The sequence below is a fragment of the Fimicolochytrium jonesii genome (genome assembly GCF_025526975.1).
Source record: "Fimicolochytrium jonesii strain JEL569 chromosome Unknown EV422scaffold_31, whole genome shotgun sequence".
NCBI lineage: Eukaryota > Fungi > Chytridiomycota > Chytridiomycetes > Spizellomycetales > Powellomycetaceae > Fimicolochytrium > Fimicolochytrium jonesii.
The window spans coordinates 179,446-200,170 of record NW_026515698.1 but is presented as its reverse complement, the minus strand read 5'-3'; the positions used below and the strand labels follow the sequence as shown (position 1 = coordinate 200,170).

Below are 20,725 nucleotides of genomic sequence, written 5' to 3'. Positions count from 1 at the left end.
AGCAATCCAAAAGCTCAAAGAGGTGAGCGAGCAATAGCGAGTGCACCTCAGTTCCGTGTAAGGTCAACCATTTAGCGGCCAACAGCGCTCCAGGAAGGTCCCCCGTAAACAGATTCTGTGTCATTTTAGGAGGGCGCCCAATCAGGGTACTACATACATGACGAGTAGTAGGTGATCGCGCATAAGTAAGGGCCACTCCCATGCACAACCGTGACGACTGGGTATGCCAGTGATCGTTGCCCTAGTGGAAATTGGTGTGAGGGAAACAGCCTTCGGTGTTGGGGAATCGGAAAACAGTAGCGCACCCTGCGGCGTGCACACTGCACAGCGGCCAACCTTCATTGAAGTTGCAAGGACATCATATGTAAACAATTTAGGACGCCAATCGTAGGAACCGCCACAAGTTGTACGAGAAACATTTTGAACACAACTATTTTTCGCAAGAGTCGAAAAATTGAGTTGGATTCTTCGAATTTGACACCGCACTGACGAGAGCAAGCACTGTGCTGGTGGGATGGGCCGTAGGAGTACGCTTGAGAACAGCGCGCCTGTTGAACAGTTGAAGCCTTGAAAGCGCCTTTCAACGCCTTCCAGCGCAGAAGCGCCTTCCAATGTGAATGGCCAATTGGCTGGTTGCGGCTGACGCTGGAATTTGTAGGTTCAATGCAGCTTTCTCACAAATCTACACCTTGCAACACTAGGGCCTGGATTCTTTTGGATTGGGGCGGGTGGCTCTCTTTGCGCCCAGCATCACAGGCACTTAGCTTTGGATAATGTTCAGCGGCCTCCCGAGAAAGCCCCTTCGCTTTGAGAACCGGCATCCGCTGCGAGAGTAGCCCTCCAAACTGGGGAGGACTTGGTGCCTGACATGTTCCGGTGCCGTCGAATGATGCTCCCGAACGCCGAGCGCTGCCAACCTAGAAACGTTTCGCTCATGGACATGCTCAGAGAACACGGATTCGGAGCTATTGCCCGCAGGCATGTTTGTCGCCGTAGGGCTGCTGTAGGGAAACCTACATCGTGAAAGGCCATTATTGCCATACCAGAACGGCTGGGCGATGCCTATGATCCTCCTTGGCGCTACTAGGTCATTTGACTTGACTTGATCGGATGTGTGTAATATCCTGTTACCGCAATGCCGCTGAAGTCAAGCAACTTACTCGGCTTCATGACAGAATGGCAGACCGACGTGCTGCTAGGACCGCTCAGCACTTCTCATAAGCAGCGCACAAAGATAAAAGGACGGCAGACGGTGTCAGTCGTCCGTGTTTCAGCAAGCGAATCCGCCCTCTAACCTCCTCCAATTCGTCTCTTCCATAATGCTGTTCGTCCGCTCATCCCTCGCCGTGCTGCTGGCTCTCGCCTGTACCGCTGCAGCCGCCCCCGTCTCCCACTCATCTCCATTGAAGAAGCCCACTGAATGCTTCGCAACCTCAAAACCCGGCGACGTGCACGCTCTGGACGACATCAACCTCAAAGAGAAAACCGTCCTATGCCCCGGAGGCATCGGCTCCTGCATCGATCTAGAATACTTACCCGAGATTGGCTACGAGTACGTGGAAACCGACGACCAACGCTCCTGCGAGGACACGTATGACAAGGGCTGCTCCGGTGTCATCGGCGCTGGTAAAAACTACCACGTAACTTACAGCGACGGCATCGAGCAAGACTTCTGCATGTGCCCCAACGGCGTCTATCCGAACCTGGACGACGTAATCAGCACCGCCGCCATCATGCCGCAACCCTTCCGCCAGGCCGCGAAATCCATCAAGATCCAAGGCCCGACCGACCCGGGAGCTAACGGCGCATGGACGTATGGGAACCGCATGACTTTGCTTGGCGGCGGAATGAATTACTTCAAGGCTGTGCTCATCCATGAGTCTGCGCATGCGTGGGATTGGGAGGCTCGGTCGGGCTACTTGTCCTTGGGCCCCGAGTGGGCCGCCGCCGTCAACGCCGATACTTGCGTTCCCGACCCGTACTCCCAGAGCAGCCTCATAGAGCTCTTCGCGCAAGTGCTGGTCGAGTACATTGCTGACATTCAGAACGAGGATACGTGGAACAATCGTCTTGGCGCGGACTGCATGAAGAACATGCGCGACTTTGTGATCGCTAATTTCCCCTTGAAACCCCCCGGCGGTGGTGACAACCCTGGTAACCCTGGTAGCGGCGGTGAATGCGAAGACCCTAACGCTGTGTGGAACGGAACTGCGTGCGACTGCAAGGCCGGTTTCGAGTGGAGCGATGATGGAAAGTGTGTCGCTTCGCAGTGATAGGCACCTACGCGAGCGAACATCCCCTCATGCCTGGCAGCTCGTGGGAGTTGATCGACTTTGCTTAGATTAGACCATTTACTCCTTGTAGATTAGACTGTTCGTTGTTCATAGACTGTTGCTTAGGCGAGACGATATACAATGCTGTTGAATAAAATGAACGTAACGTGCCCCCTTTATTCTTTGTGAGATTGCCCACTTCTACGAAGTCGGTGTGGCCGATTTTGGTGGTTTTCTCATCAATGCGACCGTGCTCCGGATATCCCTCGATAGTTGAACGATGGCGGCCCAGTGCTCTAGGGCGAAGCAAAGGGCTGTTCCCGTCCCTCGACATATTTTGAGAGTTTGTGAGGGCAAGCCGCAAGAACAACAAGGCTCGCACTGCGGGAAAACCCCTTCGTCGAATTTGAGCGGTCCGAAATGTCTGAATGACGGTGTGTTGTTTGTTTTGGGGCACAGTGACGGCATCGCCCTGAAGGAAATCCGACAGCGCGTGTGCCGTTAATACTGCGTTGTCGAGCAAGCCCCTCTCTAGTGCAATATATTGCAGATATATACATCAAGCCAGTCGCAACACAACAGGGTACTGGCCCACGGGTATGCATATTGTTAAAATATGGCTTTGCCAGCTGGTCCTTCATTCCTTGTTTCCCTTTTTCCTCACCTTCGAATACGTTGATCTTGCGGGCGTCCCGTTGTAATTGTAGCACCAACAAACATAACTGCAGCTGTTCAGAAACGACCATTCTCACCCTGAACGCATTCAGCAAAGCAAAGTAAGCCAGAGAAGTTATAGAAACAAGGGAGGGGCCCGTTTTGACCGCCAATGCTGGTTCCCGCTTTTATATTTTGTTTCCACGGCAAAGCTTGCAAATTGGCGGGCGGTGTTCGGGCAGAGACCCAAGGAGCTGCTTATGAGCTCAGCGGACGTCTCTGCGTGTCTATTTACCAAACCGAGCTGCTCGTGAGCGCAGCGGGTATCCCTGCTCTTTGAAGCAAATCGACGGAGTTTGCACCCTCAGACCCGCAGCTCGTTGACCCCGAATCAACGGAATTTGCACCTTCAGAAACCGCTGTCAAAGTCATGAGTTGCTGGATTAGCTTTCTTGCGCTCGAACTCGTACCTTCGCCATGAAAAACACAAAAGTAGCAACGGTCTTGGCACTTTCACTCAGCTGGTGTGTGTCCGTTGGCCAGTTTTCTTCGAGGGAGACATCTCAGATGTCATCCCGAGTTCGGTATCATGGATTTGAAGAAGACATAGCATGGTCGCTCTTGAGCGCGGCGTGAACAGCTTGCACATACATGGAACTTCTTTTGAAACTAGCTTACAAGGGAAGATAATGCAAAAAGTGAATTATTTCTGTTTAGAAGATACGCAAAAAGATTGTACGCACATCGACAACCTAGTAAACGACGGCGGAGGGAACATAAAGCGGCAAAGAAGCAAACGGCTTACGGGATAGTGGAGGAAGCTAAAATGGGAGGCCAGAAATTGATGGCGAGGCAAGAGGAACGAGACAGGAGTGGAAGCGAGAGGTAAGCGAGACGGATGGCGAAGCCGAAGGAAGTAGACGGCGAGGCAAGCGAGGTCAAGTGCGGACCTCACCATGGCAGGGCGAGCATGAATCAGAAGAACGACGGCGAGGATGGATGAAGATGCGCAGGGCACCGCGCGACGAGTTTGAGGCAGATGACACGGCGAACGGTGAAGTAAATGCCGCCGGCAAGGCAACGGGAAATGAAACCCGAGGCGAGCGACAGCGAGACGCAGACGGCGACAAATGCGCCGTATCGCTTTTCCGCAAAGACTCGGCGATTACCACCCACCATAATAGCGGGAGGAATACGGAGCAACACTGATGCACCCCGAGTGCCCTCCCCAAGATCTGTAGTTCGTTCCTCTAGCCCGTCTAGTGCTAACAATAGCCTCCGACCGTTTACGAGACTTTTCCTGAGTCTCCGCCATGCTTCGCGAACGCTACATCGACGATATCTTGCACCAAGTACAAGGTCATCATCGCAGCGCGGCGATAGTGCGGGTTCGGGAGCTGGATGTAGGGTAGCCCTTGCAAATCGTTATTATTGAGCTTGTATTCCGACTTTGCGCGCGTGAGGGTTATCTTTCTCATGGCTCTATCACAGCCGCGGCATACGAGGAGGTTGGAAAAGAAGCGGGAGGGTGTTGCTGGCTGGTGTCCGAGACAGAGTACGCATCGCTCGAGGACCGAGGAGAGGGCGAAGCTCTTGAAGGAGATGCTCTGCACGCGTTCTGGGGCCGAGGGCTTCTCTTCGAGCGCCAGGTCACGCTGGCGACAGGTTCGGATCCAGAAGTCCTCGTTGTCTATGATTTTGTTCCAGGATTTGTCTACCATGCTCAGGCGGACGATGGACCTCATGTCGAGCATGTGGGTGATGTTGTCTTTGAGCTCGAGCGGCAGGGTTTTGAGGAGGTTGGGGAAGTAAGAGTTGTCCTGTTTCCCTTCGACGTCAGCGTTTTCCGGGGAGTCATTTTCGACTTTGATCCTCGTGCGGGGTTGATAGAAAGCGCATTTCTTGCTGCTTCGGCGGGAATGATCAGTGCCGGCACACGATTTGCAGGTCATCGTTGACTTGGAGAAAGAGATGGGTTCCGGTCAAGTAGCTTGCGGTAGAGTTGAAAGAGGAGTGCGCTGGGTTGCGGCGCCGTGTGGATGTCCAGTGGTCGAGATGCCTGGTACCTTGTCTTCCGAGCTGTCGAGTTTCGACAGGTAAATCCGAGCGTCGATGATGCGAGCAGGCAATCAGGCAAAGGAACAGAGCGGCGGGAAGCACGCCCCGGTTTGAGAGGAGGCAATGGCTGAAAATCGGAACTTCCCTTTGATCTTGCTGTAAAGGTCGGGAAAGTGTGAGCTCGATCCTGATTCCGCCCCGTCGCCGGAGTAGCCTGCGAGCCCCTACCTTAGAAGATCGAATCGTGGAGCAGGCAAGGCATTCGCCGCGCGCAAGGAATGTCTCGCGAGAGATATCTGGCGGGGGCGGCTTGTATACAGAGGTGTTTCCGTCGGACCTTCAAGTTGTCCTCCCGAGCTGTCGAATTCTGACAGTATACGTTACCGAGCGTCGACGGTATTTTTTCCACCGCAAAGGTCTCAATTGGTTGCAGCGATGATGGTCGTTGAGGCAGGCGCAAGTGAATGAGCGTTGGTTCCACCGAGCGACGGCCGGCCCTTGAACGGAAGGTTCAATATTGACGCTTGATGGTGAGGTATATATAAGACGCAACCGACTGACAGCTAACTTACCTGTGCGAGAGGCGTTAGATCATTGCGAGTTGAAAGAGACGCTGATAGGAGGTTGGAAGAAACTTGGTAGGAAACTTGGAAGAGAAATGGTAGGGGGTTTGAAGCAACTTGAAGACGGTGCGGGGATAGCAGTTCGCGCATTGAATGGGAGGAGGAGAGAATCAAGGGATTGCTCAAAATTGAAAATTGACAGGTTAAGTTGACGGTTGCGCGCCCCACACCTTCAATTTCAAGTTCAAGGTGAACAGCACCAAAGTGACAACGCAGATGCTCTTCATTCCACATTATTTTGGCGATCATAGAGGGCTTGCGGAAACCTGTATTCAAAGTGAGGTATAGCTCAGTGGTAGAGCATCCACTCCAGCAGAAGCAATACTTTGGAAATTCGATCAGAACGGCCTTGCGGAAACATGTATTCAAGGGGAGGTATAGCTCAGTGGTAGAGCATCCGACTGCAGATCGGGCGGTCCCGAGTTCAACTCTCGGTGCCTCCTTAGCAATTCTTTTGCCTTTTTCGGAAGTTGGACTGATTTTGGAAGCCGGTTCACATCGACACTGTAAATCAATTGTTCCACATCTCTCGACCTCGCCCCGGGCCAACGGCCGAATGCAACAGGCCAGACACCGATGAGAGCCAGCGATTCTCCACACTTTTTGGGACGCTATTTTGTAACCCTCCTCTCTTCACAGCGGAGGGCACCGGTTCGCATCCCGATGGTCAAGACAGCGGCTTTGACCCGATAACATGGACAGAAGTATGGCGTTTGGACGACGAAACGGTGGAAACACCCCTCTGAAACCCACCCCTTTGAACACCGAACAGAGTCGACGAACTTCGAGTACCGAAGGAACATAACGCAGTTCCGTTCAAAAAGCTGAGATCGTGCAGCAGATCCTGCTGTACCTTCCCGTTGTCGTCGCAATCAGCTTGAAGGTCGAGGCAGTCAAGCGAGAACTGCCCAAGGGTCGTGCGACAAAGGCGTGGAATCGAGCGACAGTCACGTTGGAGCACGTCGAGTGGATGAATCGTTATGGGTTGACGGGCTGTACATCGAGAACTATGGACCGGGCGGCAGGGGCGGCCGCCCTGGGGAAGTTGGACATTGTACAGTTTCTCCACGAACATCGCCAAGAAGGCTGCACGAAACGCGCCATTGAAAAGGCGGCTGCGAACGGCCATCTTGAGGTCATCCGCTTTCTTGTCGAGAACAGAACCGAAGGAGCCACCAAACGTGGGATCAAGGAGGCCGCGGAATGGAGCCATAAGGAAGTTGTGCAATATCTCGTTGACGCCAACCATAGCGGTACCTGGAAAGCGTTGTTTCGACCGGCGCTCAAAGGCCATTTGGATGTAGTCCGCATTAGGCTGCCATACTGCAACACCGTCCCGCGCCCGACCATGCTCTCGATAATCCGTGATTGGATTGCGGCCACCTTCGCCGCGTGGATGTCGTGGAGTACCTCTGCAGCTATGTTCATGCGTCTCTCGGTCATGCCATCATCGGGTCCGGTGCTGGTGGACGTACCGAGATCTTTGTACGATTTTATGCGGCGCACGGCGAGGATCTCGGTGCATCCGGGCTAGGGACCGCGTCGTATTTCGGGCAACTCGACTACGTGAAGTACGTGAACGATATCTTTCAGACAAAGCCAAGAAACTCCAAGCCGTTTTCACCGAACGAGGTATTTCTCGAAACGCGCAGGAACGTCATCGAAGCTATCTCTTCAGCGACGATGATAGGAAGCCAAACCGTCGTCGAATACCTCTTCCTCAACGAGGCGCCGGAAGCCTTCAAACGATATGGGCTCATCTACGCCTCGGATCACAATTTACCGCGCGTCGTGTAGACGAAGGCCTAAATGAGGATGACGGAAGCCTGGAAGAGGAAGACGAAGGCCTGGAAGAGCACGACGAAGGGCTGGATACAGATAAGTCTTTTGGTAGCTTCCCCGAAATCCAACGACGAAGGATGACAAGCAGCCGTCTAGCAAGCTCACGCGATTAGCCAGGCAGTCCGGCGCCTACGGGAGAGCAAAAGGTACCTACACTGTCAGAGATCCTCGCAACAGCTACGAAGTGGGCTGGGGATCGGCATTTTTCGGGTCCCGCATAAACGTGGAGACCCGACGTTGACTGTCACGAGATCGGTCCGATTTGCGCGCCTCTGGACAGGAGCTCAGATAGTCCCTAGCGGCAAGTGTTTTGTCCACAGATGAGAAGGGGTAAGCCAAGGGGTAAGCCAACAGTGATTACATCTCCATCACTTATACTTTCACTGACCATGTGTCCCTCTTCAGAAAACTGCCAATACTCTGAAGACCCGCTTCAATTTACTCATCGAAATGATCAAGCGCAAAAACCGAGACGCATGAGCTCAGTTAGCGTCGTCAAGATTGGGCAGCCATCGACTGCCCGGAAACGCTGTGGCTCGAAGTCAAGGGCGCCGAGGAAAACCCGCTGGCTGCAAGTGAAGTTTTCAGGCGCCGGAAGACGTTCACATAACGTCAGCGGTCGTGGGTCGACGCGTCCGACGCCCTTCACGCCAAACACGCCCTTCATAGCGGGGCTAGCTCGGGCTTTAGTTTCAAATCTGCTCTGAACAGAGAGACAGCCGCAACGGGATGTGCTTTCGTGCTTGCTGCACACGATTTCAATAGTCCCCCGCCGGGTCACTCACCCGCACTGGCAGGGACTGCTCCGATTACAGTTCCCCACAGGCTCCTCCAACAAGGATGCAATTGCTCACGATCTGTTGTGATCAGTCGCATCCTTGATGGCGAATGCGACCTGGGGACCTCCGGCTTGCTTGGGTGTCATTGTCAGATAGCCTGTACCGCAACATCAGCGCATAAATCCACGAACGACATAGAGAGAACGCGCCTGAGTGAAAGAGTGTCATAAGTTCCAATACTACAACACGGAACTTTCATCCGTATCTCACCTTTACGCCGGTGAGAGACGCTGAAACTAGCATTGGGCTTTCGGTTGCTCCTGTAGCAGTCAGTTGCAACGGGCGCCTAACCCTCGCCACCTCGGAACCTCTCCGCCTACAAAACACATCATGTCGAGACAGCTGCTTGCAAAATCTCGCTCTGACTTCCCAAATCGTCGGGCCCCATTCCGTGATGCCCTCCGCAAGGGAAACAGCTTGTCTGCTCTCCCAGCTGCCATCAACCTCCACCTCGCAGACCCTATTGGCCTGGTCAACATCGAGCGGATCCAGAGGACAGTGCACACGGAAGTAGGCCGTTGCATGCAGAGCGCTGGGCTCCAGACAACCTCCTTGGACATCGAGCACATTAACTTTTTGTGCCCTACCAACGCCGAAAACGTTGAAAATGCAGCACGGTTTCAATGGTTTTGGAGAAATCCTCTCTTTGTCTCAGACGAAGACATGATGATGTCGCTCTCTCTCAAGGACGGCGGTGGAGCGAATGAAGCAGACGGCACTCAGCTCTTTTATGTTCGAAGCTGGACAATGACGGTCTCGGACTGCAATACAATCATCGCCTCTTGGTCAACCGAGGGATTGGACCCACCCGAAGCGGAACCATGGATCATGGCTATGGCGACGAGACCCTTGGAGACAGTGATTTCCAATCGATACATCCGGATGTGTGAGCTCCCCTCCACCCCTGAAGCCCGATTTGAGCACGACTCCCGGCATCAGTACGGCCTCCTTTCGCAATTCCTCAAAGTACTGCAAGCGATGTTCCCAGATGCCTATGAAGCAGCTCGCATATTCACATTCCCTGCCGCCACTCAAGCAAACTACGTTGCAAGGGCCATCAGGGACGACCGCGAACGTGCAATAATTCATTTCTTTGGAATAGACAACCTCCTGAACCGTCAAACCGGCGGCTTCTACAAGCAATACCTACCCACCTCGGCCGATTACACACTGTTTGTGAATTTGGGAACGGATGTCTTCTCCCAACTTACAAACGCTCAAAGTACCGCTGCCACCACCGTCAATGCTCGCCCCTTCAAGAGGGCTGCTCTGCGCCGCTGGATCACTAAAACATCCGAATTCAGGCAAATCCACCACCCTATGCCCGAGAAGCTCCTGGACTGGATGTTTCTCCAGTCGCAGCGAAGCATGTATCAAGGCCAGCAGATTGCCGCGCTTCTCGGCAAAGATATTACCCAGGTGGACTACCTCGAAGCTCTCCCATATCTTGGCACTCGGATGAGCCGATTTCGCCAAGTGGGTACCTGATGGAGACTTGCGACGAGACCAACGAGACCAACATGCGCAACGAGACCAACGAAACCAATTTGCGGAAACAGACCAACGAGACCAATATGCGCAACGAAACCAACGAGACGGACAACATGCTCAACGAAACCAACGAGACCAACATGCGCAACGAAACCAACGAGACCGACAACATGCGCAACGAAACCAACGAGACCAACATGCGCAACGAAACCAACGAGACCAACGAGACCAACGAGACAGACGCGGATAACGAGTTCGCGCTCATGGACAGTGAACTTTTGGAAAGACTGTCAGCGACCCAGGGGCGCGCCCAACTCAACGCTGTGTTTTGGAGCCGAACCCCTTGCCCGACTCAACGTTATGAGATCACCTCTTAACTCAACGTTATGAGATCACCTCACAGACCCTACCCACTTCCTGGGAACTCGTCGACATTTATTCCGAGCTTTTCGCCTTTGCAAACCTTTACCCATATCGGAAAGGGAGTGTTGCCGAGACCTTGCGATCGTGAATGGAGGTGGTTCGCCCATATGTCACCACTGCAATCGTTTTTAAACTCCGCCAAGCTCATGGTGACCACAGTGGCAACGGTGCAAACGCAGCTATGGACACCGACGTTACTCCTTTGGACATCGACATGCACCTCGATTTTTGCAGTTCATCGGAGGAAGTCGAAGTCGGTGGCGGAGCTCGTGAGGACACTGGGGTTGCAGAGCTAGGGGATGAGCCCCTGCCCCCGTTGTGTCCAACGACCTCTCCCGGGCCGGCAATGTGCAAAGGCGAGCCGTGGCCAAAGGTGGATGAAGAACATCTCGTCTTCCTTGAACGCGTAATCAGCAGTATGATTATGCCGGTGGGCCAGGCTCTCGGTAGAAGGGAGGAAAAGGAGCCCTGAAGATACCGGCAGAGTCATCGATTATAGAGCCCGCTACCATTCAAAGGATTGTCAAAACCGATAAGTGGCTGAACGACCAAGCTGTCAACAAGTGTGTTCTTTCGCCGATGCGATGCATCTCTTTGTCAGAAGATATGCATCGCATTGTACGATTCTCCGTCTCCATCGTAGGTTCTTGGCACTTCGACAGTCGCCAATCATCGAAGGCTGGCAACCAACTTTGCCGAACGAGGGAGCTTACCAAGTATTCCGGAAAAGATCCCCGACATTTTTACCACATGTACGTTGAGGTGTGGTGCGTAGATGGTACCATTCGAGATTGGACAAGACAGATGTCGAAACAAGCCTTTCCCAGATTGTGTCGATGGTCGGCAGCCAGTTGCACGGGCAGCGTCTAGAGATCTCAATCTGTTTCTCACCACACACTGTTTCCCTTCCAGGCCCAGAAACCACAGCTGGATCAACGGCCACCCTTTCCGATATCCAACAACAACGGCTGGATCAACAGCTTCCCTCTCGCAAACCCTAGAAAAAGAACTACGCAGGAGATTACCTCGTAAAGGAACCAAACCGAGGCTCATCGAACCCCGCATCTTCATCAATCTCCATCTTCACTTCCTCCTTCACTGGTTCGCAAATACCACGTCATGTTTGGTTTCCCGGCCCACATGCGTCTCTAATTTTGCGTCTCCAAGCGGTTCAAACGGAACCGGAAGCGCAACGACATCGCAACGACATCGCAACGGAATCTCAACGAAAACGCAATGACTCGCAACCGCCATCGAAACCGACATCGCAACCGTCGAAACCGCCATCGCAACCGACATCGCAACCGAAATCGCAACCGAAATCGCAACGAAAGCAACATGGCTCACCGCCCTCGACATGCACGCTGAATCGAAAAACGGAAGAGCAAATATGCTTTGGGCTTGACAATGGGCGACGAGATGCGCAGGCGCGCGACGGTATACTGCGAGTGTGCGACAACAGCCACCCTAGACATTTTCATTAAGCATGCGAGCGAGGACATTGTTTTGCAACCTACAGATTTATGCAATAGGGCAGCAGCATGCATTTCTCTAAAAGAAACCTCACTATGCCACACCAATGCGCTTCAGGTGTCGAATTGCTCTACTCAACGGCATCCCTATTGCTCTACTCGGGCGGTCCCCGACTCTCACGATGACGGCACGCGCAACGAACGCGTCCGTGCTTACCCAACCGTCCCATACAGATTAAGCTTTCAAGGTTTCGACAGGCTCAAAGCGATCGGGCTCGCCGATCTGAATCCGTTGACAGTATTCACAGTGGATTCGACTTCCTCCTTCCAAGTTCGGCGCAGAGGAACTCCATCGTGTGGATCGTAAATCTACAGGTTAGGCCACATTCGGAAGTGCGGATGCAGCAGCTTCAGCTCGCATGTCCGTTAGCCAGAAGCTCCATGAGCATCACTGCACTCCGGAATCTCAAGAAGGTAAGCATATCCTACGGATTACGAATTTCTGGTTGTCGCATACGCGATCGGGGGTCTTCATGCCAAATGGGAGCTCCCGGCCACCGATGCGAACGGCTGCTTCCGTCCTTGCATCGTTGACCGGGCGTGGGTGTGATTCCGTACGTGTGTGAATCTCCCCCGGAGCGTCATGTGCAGGATCGTCCGATCCGATAGCCGATGCGATGGTGCGGAAGCGGAACAAAGTATAATTCTGCGCCCGGTGAAGCACGGGCGCTTGTCGACCGTGGTGTCCAACCCAAGACGGTCAGGCTCGCATGTGCGTGTGGACGCACGTATGGCCATTGCATGACGCGTAGATCGGGTTTGTAGGCTGTGTCCGGCGAGAAGAGCAAAAGTCGTTTTTTCGTCATCCACACGGTTTCCTTCTCGCCCCACCCGATGTCTCCGATAAAGGAAGTAAACCATAGTCCATGTATGAGCACCTTCCCAGCCTGCATATAAAGCCATCCAGCGCCTTTCTCCAAAACGCATCCAAATTTCTCGCCACAGAAACTCCTCAACCACATCCCCCACAGCAGTCCCACCCCAAAATGCACCTCACACTGCCCCTCCTAACCCTCTCCCTCTCCTCCCTCGCCGCCGCCGCCCCATCATCCCTCTTCAACTGCCCACCCAAAGGCTTCGACAGCGCGCCCAACTTCGACCTGGAATCCTACATCTCCGCGCCGTGGTTCGTGCAGGAACAGCTGCCGGTGTCGTACCAGCCTGTCGATGAGCTGTTTTGTGTGCGGGCAAAGTATACGAGGAAGGGTGGGGATTTGGGTGAGTAGGCTGAAGAGCATCATCGTAAAAATTCCTGGGTCAAGTCACCAATGAAAGATGGATCCCCCGTTCAGTTGATGTATACAACTACGCCAACCAAAAGACCATCAACGGCCCAAAAAAAGACACCCACCTAAACGCCGCCCTCACCTCAACGCAATCCAAACTCAAAGTCGGGCCCACCTTCCTCCCGCGATTCCTCTACGGAGACTACTGGGTGGTCGCTGCCGGGAACAACGCAACTTCCTCTTCCACCTCCGAAGACACAAACTCAACATACACCTGGGCCATAATAACAACCGGCTCGCCCACCCGGCCGTCTAACGGGAAATGTCTACCGTTTTTCAATCCGGGGCTGTGGCTGTTTACGAGGGAACAGGTTGTGAGTGAGGAGAGGATTGGGGAGTTGAGGGGGAAGGCGGAGGGGTTGGGGTTGGATGTGGGTGGGTTGGTGAGGGTTGGGCAGTTGGGATGTACGTATGAGGGGGTGGAGGTTTAGGGAGGTTGGGATCAGAGGTGAGGATATCCTGCGATCGCCGAGGTCTTAGTTTACAGCAATGGGGGCATCTGTTACGGGTCGTGTGAAGTTGCGACCTTATAATGTCATGAAAAAATACCCGGCCGAATAAGACGGCAGTCAATCAGAGTGTGTCGACTGTATTGGCGCACAAAACACAAAAGCTATATACATGAAATCTGATAAAGCACGACTATGTACCAAAAAATACATCTGCTGGGCGTCCCTACAGGTACAGAGAACTCAAGTAGGCATCGCGGCGAGAGTCACCGCATCCCGATACCCACATGAGTACGTACAGTATTCCACTTCTGTTCCCCCACCACGCCCCATGCGTAACGTCGCACACCCTCCCCTACGCCATAGTCGCAACCATCTCCCTCTTCCCGCTCTCATCGCTCTCCTTCCTCCACCCTCCCGTTCCGGAAGGTGCCCACGTCGTCTGTTTGGCAGATCCATACCCCTGTTTCCGCTCCCGCCTCTCCCTCCAAGCCCTCTCCCTCTCCATCCACGCCTTCCTTCTCCCCTCCGCTTTCCTAACCGCCTCCTCTTTCTCCCTCTCCCTCCGCATCTCCCTATAAAACTGCTCAACCCTCCAACAACTCCTCACACTCCCCCTCCCAAAATGCCGTAACCGCAGCCCATCAAGACTCTTGACCCGACTTAACGCCGTATACGCCTGCCCATCCGCAAACGCCGTCTGCAAGTCCACCTCAACCCTATCCAGCGTCATCCCCTGACTTTTATGCACCGTCAACGCCCACGCGAGGTCCAGGGGGAGCTGTCGGCGGACGAGGTAGCCCCTTTCGCCCGCACCGCTGGTCAAGCCGGTGGAGGGGTCGAGGTTGTAGGCGAAGCGGAAGTAGGAGATGAGGTAGCATTTTCCGGTGGAGGCGAGTTTGACGACCGGTAAGGTTTCCCAGGATTGGGTTTCGTCGTCGTAGGCGTGCATGAAGCGGACGACGACGCCGCGGGCGCCGTTCACGAGGCCTAGGGTGGGGGCGAGGTTGCGGGTGAGGACGACCAGGGCGTCTTGTTTGAGTTCGATTTCTGGCGGAATGGTTTTGAAGTGGGCCCCGAATTGCTCTTTGGTGTAGGCGGTGCGGGAGGGGTTGAGACGCCGGAAGAGGCCCGGTTCTGTGGGCTGGTTGAGGGCGGAGTCGGGGGTGAAGCCGGCGTTGGCCATGAAGAGGTCAATAGCGACGAATTTGTGGGTTGGGCCGGGGAGGGCGGCTAGCTTTTCTTCGTTGTGGGTGTTGGTGGAGTGGCGGAAGGCGGTTATTATTGTAGGTGGCTGGGGGGGGAATGAAACACGGTCAATTCTGTAAGCAGGATAAGTCGCTAGGATACGCCGTCTGCCAAACGCCAAAACGGGAGATACGCAAACGTGCTCCAGCAACTCAAGATACGTACAAACTGCGCTTCATCCGCCCACTCCCTCCCACAACAAGGCCTCAACCGTCTCTCAACACTCTCATCATAAACCCCCAACCGAATCTTATCCAAAAGCTCCACAAACTCCGGCTCTTTCTGCCGAAACACCGTCTGCAGCTCCACAATCCTCAGCTTCCCATGCGTCCGCAGTTGACGCCACGTCACTGACTCAAACAGGTATTGCACCCGACGCCGATACCGCTTCTTCTGTGGATTCGCGGGGTCGGGTAGGGCCTCCCATGTAGTCTCGGTTTCCGCTTCGACTAAGGCATCAGGCAGCTTTTCCGGGGCTTTGAGGGACATCGGCACGCCGCATCCGAGGTTTTCGGATGGCGCCATTTTGTTGATTTCGTTCAACAGCTTGTAATCCGTGGGTCGGGAAACGACAGGCGGCAGCTGGTAAAAATCACCTGTCATGACCACCTGCATCCCACCAAACCGGTACGTGTTTCGCTCTTCCAAAAACTCCGCGTCGGTCAATCTCCCGATGCCGCGCGTAGGGAATTTCTTTGCTTTGCGGCGGACCATGTAGGCCGTGTTTTCGAGGAGGCCGAGCACCTCGGGGGTTACCATGGAGACTTCGTCGATGACGAGGATGTCGGTTTCGGAGTAGGGGAGGTGGCGGGCGGGAAACATGGAGATGTAGCGGTAGAACTCGGATTCCTTTCTTGCTTTCTCTGCCCACGTGGTTTCGGTCGTTTTCGTGTCTTCCGTAGTGTGTTCCGGACGCAGGGACATGAAGCTGTGGAGCGTTTGTCCGCCGATATGCGACGCGGCGATCCCCGTGGCACTCGTAACAGCAACATTTTTCCCCGCCTCCCTAGCCCTCTTCACAAACTCCCTCAACAGCACCGTCTTGCCCGTCCCTGCACGTCCGGTATAAAACACATTCTCGCCGCTCATAAGCAGATCCAGCAATTGTTCCTGCTCCTCCGATAACGTTATATCTTCGCCCTTTTCGGCGGCTGCTGCTGCGGCGGAGGCGGGGATGTCGGAGAGGTGCGCGATCACGGCGAGGTCGTCGGTTTGGGTGTGGATGTGGGTTGGTGGGTGGGCACGTGTGGGTGTGGAGGCCGGATTTGGGTTGAACGCTGCGTTTGAGGGTATTGGGCGGTTGACTTTGTCAAAGGTTTCGTAGGCCGACCGGCGCTCGTACAGTGTATCAGTTGGCTGCGTTGCTTGCGCGGCGGAGGTATACCAGCGAAATAGGTATTGTAAAGGCGTTGGTCGAAAATATTTCACCGACGGATATGAAACTATCCGTTTTGTCGCACTGGCGTGACGTTGAGGACACAGTGTCCTGGTCAAGATGCATGCCGAGAGCGATGCCATCTTGGTCGCCCTTTGAGCGGGGTTGCCGCGTGTAAGGAGGTAGTATCCCCACTAGCTGCTTCAAGTGCGACAGGGTTTTTGCTCTTTCGCCCAACGGTGTTTCGAGTGCGTAGTAAGGTGGGAGGTGTCAAGGAAAACAAACCGGTGAGCGTCTCCACAAGTTGAGCGCAACGGCAAGAGGACGGCTGAGGGACGAGAGACAGTAGCTTGCAAGAGGACCGAGGGGGGAGGGGGGTTGAGCAAGAATCAGAAAAAGGAGACAAAGGCAGCGTTGCTATTATATACCGTCGTCAGCGTATGGAGAGAGCGAGAGAAAAAACAGCAACGGAATGTCTCACACTCCGAGACCCTCCTCTCCACGCACGCGTATGATAATTAGTGGCAGGCGAGACGGCGTGTCCGAAAGGGGGAAACACCCAATTGTTGTCCGAGAACGGCATTCGCATCTCCCGTCTTCCTCCCTCACACCCGCAGCCAGACAGACAGGGCGAGACCGTTCGAATCGACCACATAGAAGGGCTGGGAGCAGGCCTGCTTCATCGGAGGATGCTTATCAGCGAACAGTGCAGTAGGCGGCCCAACGCCCACGTCTTGCGGGAGGCGTCGTCGTTTTGTCCTCAACTTTCCCTGTGCTTTCTCAACGGACGTTACGGTTCCCCTGAACAGCGGTACCTCTAGATCATACGACACTGGAACTCTCCGCCGGCTATCTCAATACTCTGGCGTTCCCGGCGTGCCCGCCATGAAGCGACACAGCAGAGATTCACCGCCACCGTTGGTTGAAGAAGCGCACGAAGACGCTCTTCTCGGGCGTCTGTGTGACTGGCAACGGCGTTGCAGCGCGGGCGACTGGGAATGGCTGGAATGGACCGAAGCAGGTTCGACTCATTTGGATTCGCGGATTGGTGATGGGGTCCCGGGCGCTGTCGCGACCTTGGTGCGTACTGTACATATTCAATTTGGGGAATCTTAGCTTCATGTACTGGTGCTAACTTTTACTTTCCCTTACTCTCAGATAAACGCACTATCGCACCCAAACTCCTTCGTAGCATTCACAGCCAAAAAAATCCTCGTCGCACTCTTCCTCGACGACCCTCACTCACTGCGTCCCCACCTTCCAAAACTCCTCACCTCCCTCACACGCCTCCTCCTCCCCTCCCAATCAGCACCAAACCCGCCCATAAACCCTTACCCACTAATCTGGACAACCGAACTCCTCTGCAAGCTCCTCAAATCCTTCCGCCGCAACACCTTACCCCCACACATCGCAACAGCTCTCATCGCGGCCCTCTCCGAAACCGCCTGGATAGAAAACGTTGGTGACCTCATCAGACTGTCAGAAGCGGAAACGGGACCCGGGGTGTACATGGCCCTCTCGGCGCTCTTCACGCTTATGCAGGCCGTAGCGAAGACCGCAGCCGTATCTGTAGATGAGAATAGGGAGAGGCTGGCGGTGGTTGTGCGACGGATCGTAAGGGTTGTGAGTGGGGATGGGGTTGTGAGGCTCATCGAACGGGGTGCACCATCACCAATGAATGGTGGGCCGAAGGAGATACCGCCGCATCAACACACACTCCGCAAACTCCTCGACCTCGTCCACGTCCTCTCCACCCCCTCCACCAACAACCAACCCGCGACCACATCCCTCCTGCACATCCCGGCGGCATACCTCACCCACTTCTCCCACCGCACCGCACCGCCAACCGCGTGGGGGACCCTGGGTGAGGATTACACCGAGTTTGTCCTCCCCGCCCGTAGCGAGACGGCCGTGCAGCTCCGCGAACCTCTGAAAACAAGCATCCTAACGCTCCTCACCGTCCTCGCCCACATTCTCACCTCACCAAACGACGCGCACGACAGTGCATGGCGGGTCCTGCATGGACTCGACGAAGCGTTCTCCGACTGGTTGCGGCAGGGCGCTACCCTCGTCGACGGGGTTCTGCGGATGTATGCGGACAACGACGCGATGATGGCCGCGGTGTTGCGGGTTGCCGTCGAGAGTTATGCCGCTGTCTGTGATGACGATAACACCGATGCGCAACGCCGGGGGAAGCGCGTCCCGCATTTTGTGAGTGCAGTGCGGACGCAGTTCGACCCGCATGAGGTGTTTGCGAGATGGATCGCGCTGACGTGCGGTGGAGAAGGCGACGAGAGCGATGGGGAGGAGTCGGACGAACCGCGCTCCACGAGAGACACCGAAGCGGCGGCCCTGCATATCCTCGACCAGATCATCAACGACGACCCGGGGGCGGGGTTTACCGGTTATTTGGTGGCCTATCTCCGGTTTGCCTCGTCTTCCGCGGTGTCAGCACCACGGCAGCAACAGCATATTCCCCACATCGCACGGATATTGACATGCCTGGCTGATAGACTCGACCAGGCTTGTGAAGGGGGGTTGTTCCCGTTTGATGCGCGGGTGTTGGTGAGGAGGGTGAGGCGGGTCGTGATTGGGTGGGTGGAGTCTGGTTTGGTGCGTGCGGAATCAGAATAGCGAAATAGATGTAGTGAGATAGAGACGAGCGCGAGATGTGTAATTGATTCAGTGGATGCTGAACGAGCTCTACTCCTACTCTACGCTACGGAACTCGATGTCGCTGCCGCCTCGCCCCCTTCCCCCCTCCGCGTAACAACCAACGCCACATTCTCCAACGAATTCTCCCTCTCTATATAATACACCAAATCAGCATCCATCCCCATCGTCTCGCGCACGTACGCCGCGCGCCCGACATCCAGGATCCGTTTACATTGCTGCCCCAGTGTTTCGCGCGCGGAAAACGGGAGGCCTGTCCAGTGCTCTGCTTCTTCCGCGTCTGCGTCGTCTGCCGCTGGTGATGTCCTACCCTCACCCGCGACGGATTCGGTATCGGAGTCGGGGTTGGAGGAGGTGTTTTTCCGACGTTCGAGTTCCGCAGCCTCTCGTTGTTCTTTGGTCCCGCACGTCGCCCAGCTGCTCATCACACACAGCAGCTCAAACTCCTCCTTGTCCAGCCCCACCTTTTGCAGAAACCCATGGTCGACGTAACACTCCCATGAACAATTATGGTGACAGCACAGGGCGATCACCATGCCTTTTAATTGTTGGTTCGATTTGGTGGCGGATTCGAAGGAGGATAGACAGCGGAGTGTGAGATCTGTGGCGGCGCCGCAGAGGTGTTTGGAGATTGCGACGACGGGGGAGTCGGTGACGGGGGTGTAGTGCGGGAGGGAGAGGTCTTTGATGTCGGTGAGGAGCCGGTGGCGGGTGGTGTTCGGGGCGTGGTCTAGCATCGCGTCGTACTGCGGGGGGATTGGGGTGAGTGAGTATGGGGAGAATGGATGGGTGGACGTGGGTGTGAAGAGAAACAGCAATGCTCGCAATTCGCTAGCGGAACGAATGGGGGCTCGCTTGACATGCCACTTTGGGCTTGCGCAACCGCTCTCGCCCTCATCCGCCCATGCCCACTCGTACATACCTTCTGCCTAAAATTCCTCCGATCAATCAACACAAACCCACACCCTTCCCCCACCGCCCCAAACACATACCTGCTCAACTCCCCCTTCCCCGCCCCAAACTCCACAAACACATTCCCCTTCTTCAACAACCCAGCGCGTTCCATATGCCCCACCAGCGACGCCTGTTGCACGGCATGTTTGCCCTCGTGGGATTGCTCGATGCGGTCGCTCATAGAAGGGTGGGTGAGGATGAGGGTGCGCAGGGGCTGCGGGAGGAGGCGGGAGTGGATTGAGGAGATTTTTTGGGAGAGGGCGGCGAAGGCGGGGAGGGGGAGGGCGAGGAGGCGGGAGCGGGGGGTTGGTGTGGGTTCTGTGGCGATTGTTGATGGTGGTTGTGGTGATGGGGAAGGAGGGATGGCGACGTTGATGTTCTCGACAAAGTAAGATGGTGTGACACCTGGCCGTTTATTGCATTTCTTCAAATGTTTCTGTAAATCCTTCGCTGCAATATTGCTACAAAGAAAAGGACATCACCTCAATCAATACCCGCTCGTGTCTCCAAATCCCTCGCGTTCTAAGTATGTCACTCACTGTCCATTATCATAAGGACACGGAATCCGCTCAAACCCCGGCCTCTCGACAAACCCCTCACGGGTACGGTCCTCGAACTCTGCGTGTTGCCCGCAGAAGAGGTGGGTGGGCGCAACGCCTAGGTGACAGTATTTCCGTTTTCCTTTGACCTAAATGGAAGACGGAGCTCGTTGAGTACCGATGATGATGAGATGAGAGAGGGGGAACATAGACATAGACGTACCCAAAAGTTGCAGGAGTTTTCCTTTGGCGGTGGACGGGGTGGTTGTGCTTCGTCGGCGGGTTGGTTGTCGGAGCCTCGTTTCCGTTTGCTCATGGTGAGTGCGTTGAGTGGTCGACCTGGGTTTTCCGGTGGTCCTCAGAGGTGCTAGTTGCTCTGTTGCTGTGCTGGCTATCGATATCGTTGGCGAGGATGTAGTATATGTGTACTTTTGCTCAGCAGTTTGCAGTTGCAGCAGGTGCGAAA

General features: G+C 54.9%; 8 protein-coding genes and 1 non-coding gene across 9 annotated transcripts; 6 read left to right on the top strand and 3 right to left on the bottom strand.

Moving 5' to 3' along the window:
* Positions 1-1,275: 1,275 nt before the first annotated feature.
* Positions 1,276-2,273, top strand: EV422DRAFT_622935 (uncharacterized protein; the record flags this gene model as incomplete). Its single annotated transcript, XM_053074194.1, has 1 exon — positions 1,276-2,273. Exon 1 carries the CDS (start codon positions 1,320-1,322, stop codon positions 2,271-2,273), a length of 954 nt encoding a protein of 317 aa, XP_052922025.1. The 5' UTR covers positions 1,276-1,319.
* Positions 2,274-4,049: 1,776 nt separating this feature from the next.
* On the bottom strand, positions 4,050-4,993 carry EV422DRAFT_262962 (uncharacterized protein). Its single transcript, XM_053065808.1, has one exon. It carries the CDS (start codon positions 4,877-4,879, stop codon positions 4,214-4,216), a length of 666 nt encoding a protein of 221 aa, XP_052922024.1. The 5' UTR covers positions 4,880-4,993; the 3' UTR covers positions 4,050-4,213.
* Positions 4,994-5,979: 986 nt separating this feature from the next.
* Positions 5,980-6,051, top strand: EV422DRAFT_t134. The gene has a single exon. It is a non-coding gene; the product is annotated as a tRNA-Cys (tRNA).
* Positions 6,052-6,560: 509 nt separating this feature from the next.
* On the top strand, positions 6,561-6,917 carry EV422DRAFT_489535 (uncharacterized protein; the record flags this gene model as incomplete). The annotated part of the gene is made up of 1 exon (XM_053067447.1): positions 6,561-6,917. A coding segment is annotated over one exon (357 nt), but the record flags the coding sequence as incomplete, so codon positions are not given.
* A 1,328-nt stretch (positions 6,918-8,245) lies between these two features.
* EV422DRAFT_606623 (uncharacterized protein) lies at positions 8,246-10,018 on the top strand. The gene has a single exon (XM_053073803.1). The coding sequence runs from the start codon at positions 8,620-8,622 to the stop codon at positions 9,775-9,777; it is 1,158 nt and encodes a 385-aa protein (XP_052922022.1). The 5' UTR covers positions 8,246-8,619; the 3' UTR covers positions 9,778-10,018.
* Positions 10,019-12,721: 2,703 nt separating this feature from the next.
* EV422DRAFT_509278 (Calycin-like protein) lies at positions 12,722-13,452 on the top strand (the record flags this gene model as incomplete). Its single annotated transcript, XM_053068833.1, has 2 exons — positions 12,722-12,953; positions 13,028-13,452. The coding sequence occupies 2 exons, from the start codon at positions 12,722-12,724 to the stop codon at positions 13,450-13,452; spliced, it is 657 nt and encodes a 218-aa protein (XP_052922021.1).
* A 1,006-nt stretch (positions 13,453-14,458) lies between these two features.
* EV422DRAFT_262926 (P-loop containing nucleoside triphosphate hydrolase protein) lies at positions 14,459-16,543 on the bottom strand. Its single transcript, XM_053065807.1, has one exon. It carries the CDS (start codon positions 16,234-16,236, stop codon positions 14,812-14,814), a length of 1,425 nt encoding a protein of 474 aa, XP_052922020.1. The 5' UTR covers positions 16,237-16,543; the 3' UTR covers positions 14,459-14,811.
* Positions 16,544-16,893: 350 nt separating this feature from the next.
* On the top strand, positions 16,894-18,767 carry EV422DRAFT_262886 (uncharacterized protein). Its single transcript, XM_053065806.1, has 2 exons — positions 16,894-17,173; positions 17,252-18,767. Exons 1-2 carry the CDS (start codon positions 16,979-16,981, stop codon positions 18,725-18,727), a joined length of 1,671 nt encoding a protein of 556 aa, XP_052922019.1. The 5' UTR covers positions 16,894-16,978; the 3' UTR covers positions 18,728-18,767.
* Positions 18,768-20,712, bottom strand: EV422DRAFT_262882 (methyltransferase TRM13-domain-containing protein). The gene is made up of 5 exons (XM_053065805.1): positions 20,483-20,712; positions 20,260-20,408; positions 19,759-20,181; positions 19,689-19,695; positions 18,768-19,512 (listed from the first exon to the last, which is right to left on the bottom strand). The coding sequence occupies exons 1-5, from the start codon at positions 20,573-20,575 to the stop codon at positions 18,808-18,810; spliced, it is 1,377 nt and encodes a 458-aa protein (XP_052922018.1). The 5' UTR covers positions 20,576-20,712; the 3' UTR covers positions 18,768-18,807.
* Positions 20,713-20,725: the final 13 nt, after the last annotated feature.